The sequence below is a fragment of the Astatotilapia calliptera genome, chromosome 6, assembly GCF_964374335.1.
Source record: "Astatotilapia calliptera chromosome 6, fAstCal68.1, whole genome shotgun sequence".
NCBI lineage: Eukaryota > Metazoa > Chordata > Actinopteri > Cichliformes > Cichlidae > Astatotilapia > Astatotilapia calliptera.
In genome coordinates this window covers 857501-865000 of record NC_137427.1, presented here as the reverse complement: position 1 = coordinate 865000, position 7500 = coordinate 857501, and the positions used below count along the sequence as shown (strand labels likewise).

The 7500-nt window shown below is 45.4% G+C and overlaps 2 protein-coding genes across 6 annotated transcripts in view; one reads left to right on the top strand and one right to left on the bottom strand.

Moving 5' to 3' along the window:
- LOC113023455 (phosphofurin acidic cluster sorting protein 2-like) overlaps positions 1–7500 on the bottom strand; it is a 54553-nt gene that overhangs the window by 1343 nt on the left and 45710 nt on the right. Inside the window, exon 24 of one of the 2 annotated variants that reach the window (XM_080302277.1) lies at positions 1–213. This exon is cut by the window's left edge and continues 1343 nt beyond it. In XM_080302277.1, coding sequence (XP_080158403.1) covers positions 110–213 — 104 coding nt within the window. In that variant the 3' untranslated portion in view covers positions 1–109. Of the gene's footprint in view, positions 214–4395; positions 4644–7500 lie in introns of those variants that run through there. The other variant, XM_080302278.1, reaches the window with a different exon arrangement.
- Positions 1680–7500, top strand: part of slc8a1a (solute carrier family 8 member 1a) — a 29583-nt gene continuing 23762 nt past the window's right edge. For 2 of the 4 annotated variants that reach the window (XM_026169455.2, XM_080302275.1), the window contains exons 1-2: positions 2853–3035; positions 6264–7500. The exon at positions 6264–7500 is cut by the window's right edge and continues 580 nt beyond it. In XM_026169455.2, coding sequence (XP_026025240.2) covers positions 6285–7500 — 1216 coding nt within the window. In that variant the 5' untranslated portion in view covers positions 2853–3035; positions 6264–6284. Of the gene's footprint in view, positions 1784–2851; positions 3036–6263 lie in introns of those variants that run through there. The other 2 variants (XM_080302276.1, XM_026169459.2) reach the window with 2 other exon arrangements.

Genomic DNA, 7500 nt, shown 5'->3' with positions numbered 1-7500 from the left:
TCCTCCTGTGCTGCAGCAGCAGTCGTCTGAGCCTACGAGACTTGGTTGCTGGTTGTTTCTGGTTGTTGTGCTGGCTCAGGCTCAGCTGTCGCACTCACTACTCCCCACACTACACCAGCCTGCTGACACCTGAGCAAGCAGGTGAGCTTGTTGGTGTCAGACAGGTACGAAGAGAAGCGCTCCAAGCCAGATCCTGATACACCAACCCAGCACCTGTTGAGCAGAATGAAAAGATGAGCTCCAACACAGAACAGCAACCGTCGTCATTCTGCATCATCATTTGATGCTCTCAGAGCTGACTCAGTGAGGTCTCAGGGAGGGCCGCAGGCTTCTCTAAGATCTTAGCAGTAAGTGGCAACTTGGAGGTGGGTCTATAACTGCCAATCAGAGGAGGATCCAAATGTTCCTTTTTCAAAAGTGGGTGGATGACACCATTTTTGAAGCAGCTACTTTGCCAGAGGCCAGGAAACGACAGTGAGCACACTGGGGGTGATGCTCTGTGGGACATTTTTGATCTGCTGGTGTAGGTAACAGAGATGGTACCACTAAGCTCGCCAACTCAGGTAAAGTTACTGGTGTTGGACAACAGGCTGAACTGGTGTAGGACAGATACAGATAAATAAAAATAACACAGCGCTGGTCCGAAGTAAAAATGTCCTGAGAACAAGGTCCAGAGTGCCCTTTGGCGTGAGCTGAGCCAGATACATGCTGGTAAAAACGAAACGTGTCCATGACTCTCATAAAACTCCCAGCAGAGGTCAGAGCCATCATCAGTATGGACGTTAACATCCCAGCTATCATGAGCCTCAAACAGCACCTGCTCTCACCTGCTCTGAGCAGACACCTGAAAGTTTACCCACAATGCACCAGTGCTGGTTTCTGCTCTCTGATCCATGTCACTGATGCTGAGAGGAGGTCCGAGTTTCTGTAAACTTGCACTGATGCAGCGGAAAATAACAGAAAATGAGACGTGGTTCTAGGAGGGTCAGCTGACCCCCGTGTTTATCTCATGATTGGTCTGCACAGACACCAGAAGCACGAGTTTTACAGTTCACTCCTAAACCTTCATCGTTGAGACTGAACCGCAGCACGAGCATGTTGCTGCAGGAAATGATCACGATAATCACAGGAAGTGTTGCTCTGTGAATGCTTAAAGCTGAACTCTGTCCTCATAACCCCGCAGCAAGGGTTTCAATCTGCAGGTGAACCTGCACAGGTGTCAGCCTCAGTCACAAAAAGCATCTCGTTGTAATATTAAGAACTTACAATAAAATCAGAAGTTGTGCGAGGCTCGTCTGCTGTGAGGAACCGTGTTTAAAGGTGTGAGTGTGTCGCTCTCTGGATGCCTCCCTGTGAAGGTTGTGCAGATGTCATGTGTGGGGGTTTGGGGATGGGGGTGGCTGCGAGGCACTTGTCCCAGCATTCCTGCCTCTGTTAGCCGTTAGCGGTTATCTCCCCACGTGTCGGTGGTGACGAGGAGCTGCTGAATGGCCCCGGGCCCTGCAGAGCCTTGTATGGCCATGGCCCGCCAGCAGAAGGACGATAAGCAGCACGCAGGCAGCTACGCAGCCATGTTTAGTACGACATGTTTTTCTGTTAAATTTAGAGCAGTTATCGGACTCGGCTCTCCCTCCTGAGCGCACTCTCTTCTCCTGCTGCTGCTGTGTCAGGACCAGAGGTGAGTACCAGCTCAGAGAAGCACCACAGGCCGGGTTTACTCTGCGGCAGCTGGGCTTCTTCAGGTCATCGTCACGCCTCTGGGATGGAGTGATGTAATGCAGACGTAGGTGATGCTGTAGGGTAGCTGGTGTAATGTTGTGTGATTTTATAGGGTGTAATGGTGTGGTAATAGTATACAGCAGTACTTTGGCGTGTGAGGATTAGTACTGTTGTTGCTGGTACTTTGTACCACAAGTGAAGGACCAGAAGGACCAAAGCCTGCAGTTCCTCTGACATCCAGCGGAGGCAGCAGTGAGTCAGTCCTCATAGACTCCCATGTTAAACTTCCCATGCTTACAGCCTGATGCACCGATTGGTTGATCTCAGTAGATATTTCCATCCTTCACGCCACCTGTACGGCGGGAGGATGATTTCATAACTCGCCTGTTTAAATCTGACTAAATCGGAGCCAAACAGCTGTTTTTGGACACAGCTGATCTCTGATTGTAGCTCAGGTTCAACTCTCAGAGGGGAGGTCTGTGTGAGAGAGCTGAGACCAGAGAAGTACAGCTCGAGTACTTCTGGATAAGTTTTCACTGTAGCGGTGGTACAAGGAGAAACTCCTCCCAGCACTGATTGAAGTGAAGTAAAGGAGACGAGGCTGAGGTAACGGGGTGAATAAAATGCAGTTTGGTCCATAGATCAGTCTGATAAACGGCGGTTTCTTCCTGTTAAAAGGGAGTTTTTTCTTCCCACTGTCACCAAAGTGCTTGCTCATAGGGGATCATGTGATTGTTGGGTTTTTCTCTGTATGGATTATTGTAGGGTCGACCTTACAATATAAAGCACCTTGAGGCGACTGTTGCTGTGGTTTGGCGCTGTGTAAATCAAACTGAATTGAAGTTTGCAGGAAGCAGAGGAGGACCAAATCAGTTTAGGATGAGACGTGAGGTGTGGACTCACCAAACTCCAGATTCAGTAATCTGACCCCCGTTAAAGAGGAAACGTGAGAGCGGAGCTGCAGGAAACAGCCTGGCTCTGAATGAATTTGTTACACGTGATCTGATTTGCTGATTTCGTGTCCTCTTTGTTAACGTCACCCTGCGGGCGGCAGAGGGAGAGGAGGTGCTGAGGAGAGGACGGCGCTGCTCCGTCGGCTCTGTTGTTATTTCGGTGTTATCATCAGGTGGTGTTTCTGTTCCTCGTCTCCACGCCGTCTGACAGCCTCTCGCTGGTCCTCTGGAGGAGGTTTAGTGTCGGGGTTTCAGCTCTCTGTCAGATGAAAAGTCTTGTGCATTTGTCACCCTTCTGATTTTTTCTTCTTTTCCATCGTCCATCAGTGAGTTTGATCTTCACCTGAAACAGTTTGAGCCAAGGTAGGTTTCTGATTTTCTCCTGAGCAATCGTGCTCCAGCGTTTCAGCTGAGCTTGTGTTGCTGTTCATGTCACAGCAGGTCACAGCATCTCTCCCTGATCTAACTCTGACAGGGATGGTTTGGATTAATCGGTCTACGATTGTTCATTTTTGCACACCCATCCTTGTTTATTTATGTATATATTTTTTTATTATAAATTAGCATTTTTGACCTGGACGCTGACACGCAGCAGTGTTTGTGATCAGTGTGTGTGAGCTGCAAACTTGGTTGGGTTATTAAAGATCATCGAATCATTTTAAAGATGTCCATTCAAATTTTATCTTTATTTAAAAAGCTTGAATATAAAAGAGACATAAACGAATTTAAAGGACTGTGTCACTTTAGTCATTTTTTGTCACTTGTTTTAACAGTTTGATGTCCTCCAGTAGTAGTTTTTCTCTTTTCCAGCAGGTTTGCGGCTCGCTGGTTGTCGTTTTCTCTTCGTAGCTTTGTCTTCTTTTATCACATTTCTGACAGCTTGTGTTGACGTTTTTCTTTCTTCTAAAGTGATTTGCAGTGTTCGTGGTACTTTTCTGTTTCTTTTTATTATATATAGATATATATATATATATATTTATTTTATTATATACTTTTGTACCTTTGATTTCCTGTCTCGCTCTCTTGCAGCAGGTTAGTTTGCCTTTGTGTAATTGGGCTGCTTTGTGTCTTTTCATAGTCATACTGAGGTGTGAAATGTGACCTTGTAGGAACAACAGCCATGGTTGCTGTTGTCAGCTGTTATTGTAAGAGCAGCCTCTCATTAGACTTCAGTGTTGCTGGTGTAGGGTTGAAATAGGAGGAGCTGCTCTGTGGCTCCGCCCCATCTGCACTATCACATTCACACAAACACTTTTTTTCTACTCAAGTGCTTTCTCTCTAACAGCCACACTCTGAAGAATGCCTCAGAGAGCAACATGAGGTTCAGTGTCTTGCCCACAGATACCTTGGCATGGAGACAGGAGCAGGGATCAAACTGCCAACCTTTTGATTAGTACACAGCAAATCCAGCATGTCCAAATTAACACTGTCGGATTTGACTTCAACACTATTAAAGTGTCTATATGGGTCCACACCAGAGAGTGTTAATTTAACTCTTTTTGGAGAGTTGGTACGTTAACTCTGATTTAGTGTTAAACACCAAATCTGTCTGGAGTTGATAATTTAACACTTGGTGTTAAGAGTTTATATATTAACTCTCAAAGAGTATTTTAGTTTAACTACGTAAGAGTTATCTTCTAATTCATTCTAAAAAGCAGGAATTTTACTGTTCTGACCTTCTAGAAATTTCTTTTGGAAATAAACATTTACTAAAAAGATGCAATGGTTTTTGAAAAACATTTATTCTGAACTGTGCACCACAATTTCAAAACATTTTCTGAAAGAAGTAACAGTATACATGTTCTCACTTTCATTAGAATTTTGTTTATCAAAAGGTCTGACATGGTAAATGCAAATAACAGCATCTCATCACTTATTTCTTCAATACAATATGCATGTCCTTCATTCATCCCTTTGTGGAACTGCAACGCACTTCTGCTCTCCCCCATATTCCATCTTCACAAGCATATCCTGTGCGGAGATTGAATAAAAATTAGTTGACACTAATTAATGGCACAAATAATCCAGTAAACAATTGCAGCACAGTAAAAAAAAAAGGAATCCTCTTTGAGCCATTACTTGTGTAAAGTATTTTCCCAAAAGACAAAGACACAGGCAACAGGTAATACTGAACTAAATGTAAAACCTCAACCTTTTTCATTTTTACCTAAACCATGTGCACAAAACTCTGGAGGGATCTATGCTAACGTAGAACCCAGTCAGGACGTCAGCTACTGCTGTTTGCTCGGTTTTTTTATGGGCGATCATTTTCAGGCTTCAAGCAGCACCATTATACCAACATTTCACATTCTACACATTGTTTTAGGCGTATTTGACCAAAGGTTTGACTGAAAATTCACATGCAAGCTTTTTTCAGTGCTGTGGTATTTGCCCGCAAACAATACCTTTCAGCTAGCTAAAACAGAATATTATGCTATCAGCGAGCAACATGGCTAATGCCTTTCACACAGCTTTGTCTCAACTCCAAAGAGCCACAGAAGTAAAAGCTCATAATAATAATTGAAACAATCTTTGAAAAAATGACTTACCAAGCATGGCAAACAACTCAAATATGTAGAGCAAAATGTTCTGAAACGGCTTCACTTCAGCTTCGATTGGAGCCGTGCTGGGGGCGGAGTCTGTGAATTTACTCTGTTGGTGGTTAAAAGAATGTGACTCTACTTAGAGTAAAATTAACTCTACTTTTGCAAGAAGACTATTAACACCAAAACATTTAACACTTTTGAATTTGCTGTGTAGCTGACCTGATCTATTCAATTCAAATCACAACAACAGTCGACTCAAGGTGCTTGATGTTGTAAGGTAGACCCTACAATAATACATACAGAGAAAAACCCAACAATCATATGACCCCCTATGAGCAAGCACTTTGGCGACAGTGGGAAGGTCACCTGGTCCAGCCCTAACTATATGCTTTAGCAAAAAGGAAAGTTTGAAGCCTAATCTTGAAAGTAGAGATAGTGTCTGTCTCCTGAATCCAAACTGGAAGCTGGTTCCACAGAAGAGGGGCCTGAAAACTGAAGGCTCTGCCTCCCATTCTACTTTTAAATACTCTAGGAACAACAAGTAGGCCTGCAGAGCGAGAGCCAAGTGCTCTAATAGGGTGATATGGTACTACAAGGTCATTAAGATAAGATGGGGCCTGATTATTTAAGACCTTGTATGTGAGGAGCAGGATTTTGAATTCTGGATTTAACAGGAAGCCAATGAAGAAGAAATCTGCTCTCTCTCCCTGTCAGTACTAGAAGGAGAGAGCAGATTTCTGAGCTACAGCCACCCCATAAGATACACCAATAATATTGTTCAGCCTGCCAGAAGCATTTCATGTTTCACAAACCAAGCCCATCTCATGAGAACATGACTCATGTGTGGGTCAGGACAGACTTTAGCTTTCATACAGATGAGAGGACAGACTCTCCTTTTTTCACTGAAGCACTGCTGCTGCCAGTTTCACAGCCACTTTTAGAAGTAGAGCTAGTTTGAATGTGGAACAAGGCTTCAGCTCCAGCTCAGTTTTAAACATAATTAGGGAGAAACCAGAATAATGAGCACTCTCTCTGTATCTTACAGGTTTAAGGGAGCTGAAGCACCATGAGCCCAGCCAGGACCATGCCGATGTTCTTCACCTATAAGCTGATTTTCTTTCTGACCGTCATCTCAACTGAGTTTCCATATTCAGCAGCAGCGGGCTCTACTCTGACTCTCACCTACAACCAGACAGCCACCAACCACAGCAAATGTGGTGGAAGCACCAACTGCATAGAGGGCGTTATCCTTCCTATGTGGAAGCCAGAAAACCCAGCCTTCACTGACCGCCTCGCCAGAGCAACCATATACTTCGTGGGGTTAGCGTACATGTTCTTAGGGGTCTCCATTATCGCCGATCGCTTCATGGCATCCATCGAAGTCATCACCTCCCAGGAGAGACGGATCACCATCAAGAAACCAAACGGTGAGAAGATCACGACGACTGTACGCATCTGGAATGAGACAGTGTCCAACCTGACCCTGATGGCACTGGGTTCATCCGCCCCAGAGATCCTCCTCTCAGTGGTGGAGGTTTGTGGGCACAACTTCAATGCCGGGGAGCTCGGTCCCAACACCATCGTAGGAAGCGCCGCCTTCAACATGTTCGTCATCATCGGGCTGTGTGTGTCTGTCATTCCTGAAGGAGAGACCAGAAAAGTGAAGCACTTGCGCGTGTTCTTCATCACCGCTGCCTGGAGCGTCTTTGCTTACACCTGGCTTTATCTGATCCTGGCTGTCTTTTCTCCAGGAGTTGTGGAAATATGGGAGGGGCTTCTCACGCTCTTCTTCTTCCCACTTTGCGTTGGATTGGCGTACATAGCGGATCGCAGACTTCTTTTCTACAAATACATGTACAAGCGATACAGGGCGGGGAAGCGGAAAGGAGTGATCATCGAAACGGAGGGAGAACCAGAACTTCCCTCAAAGGTTGACATTGAAATGGATGGAAAAATGCTCAACTCTCATGGAGAGGAGTTCACAGATGGAGAGGCAGGATTTGAAGGGAAGGAGCTGGACGAGGAGGAGGCCCGCAGGGAGGTGGCGAGGATCCTGAAGGAGCTGAAACAGAAACATCCGGAGAAGGAGATGGAGCAGCTGATGGAGCTTGCGAATTACCAAGTTTTAACCCAGCAACAGAAGAGTCGAGCTTTCTACCGCTGCCAAGCGACCAGAATCATGACAGGAGCGGGTAACGTCCTGAAGAAGCATGCCGCTGACCAAGCCAAGAGAGCCACCCATGATATCTTCTCTGAGGTGTCGGTGAACGACTTCTCTTCCA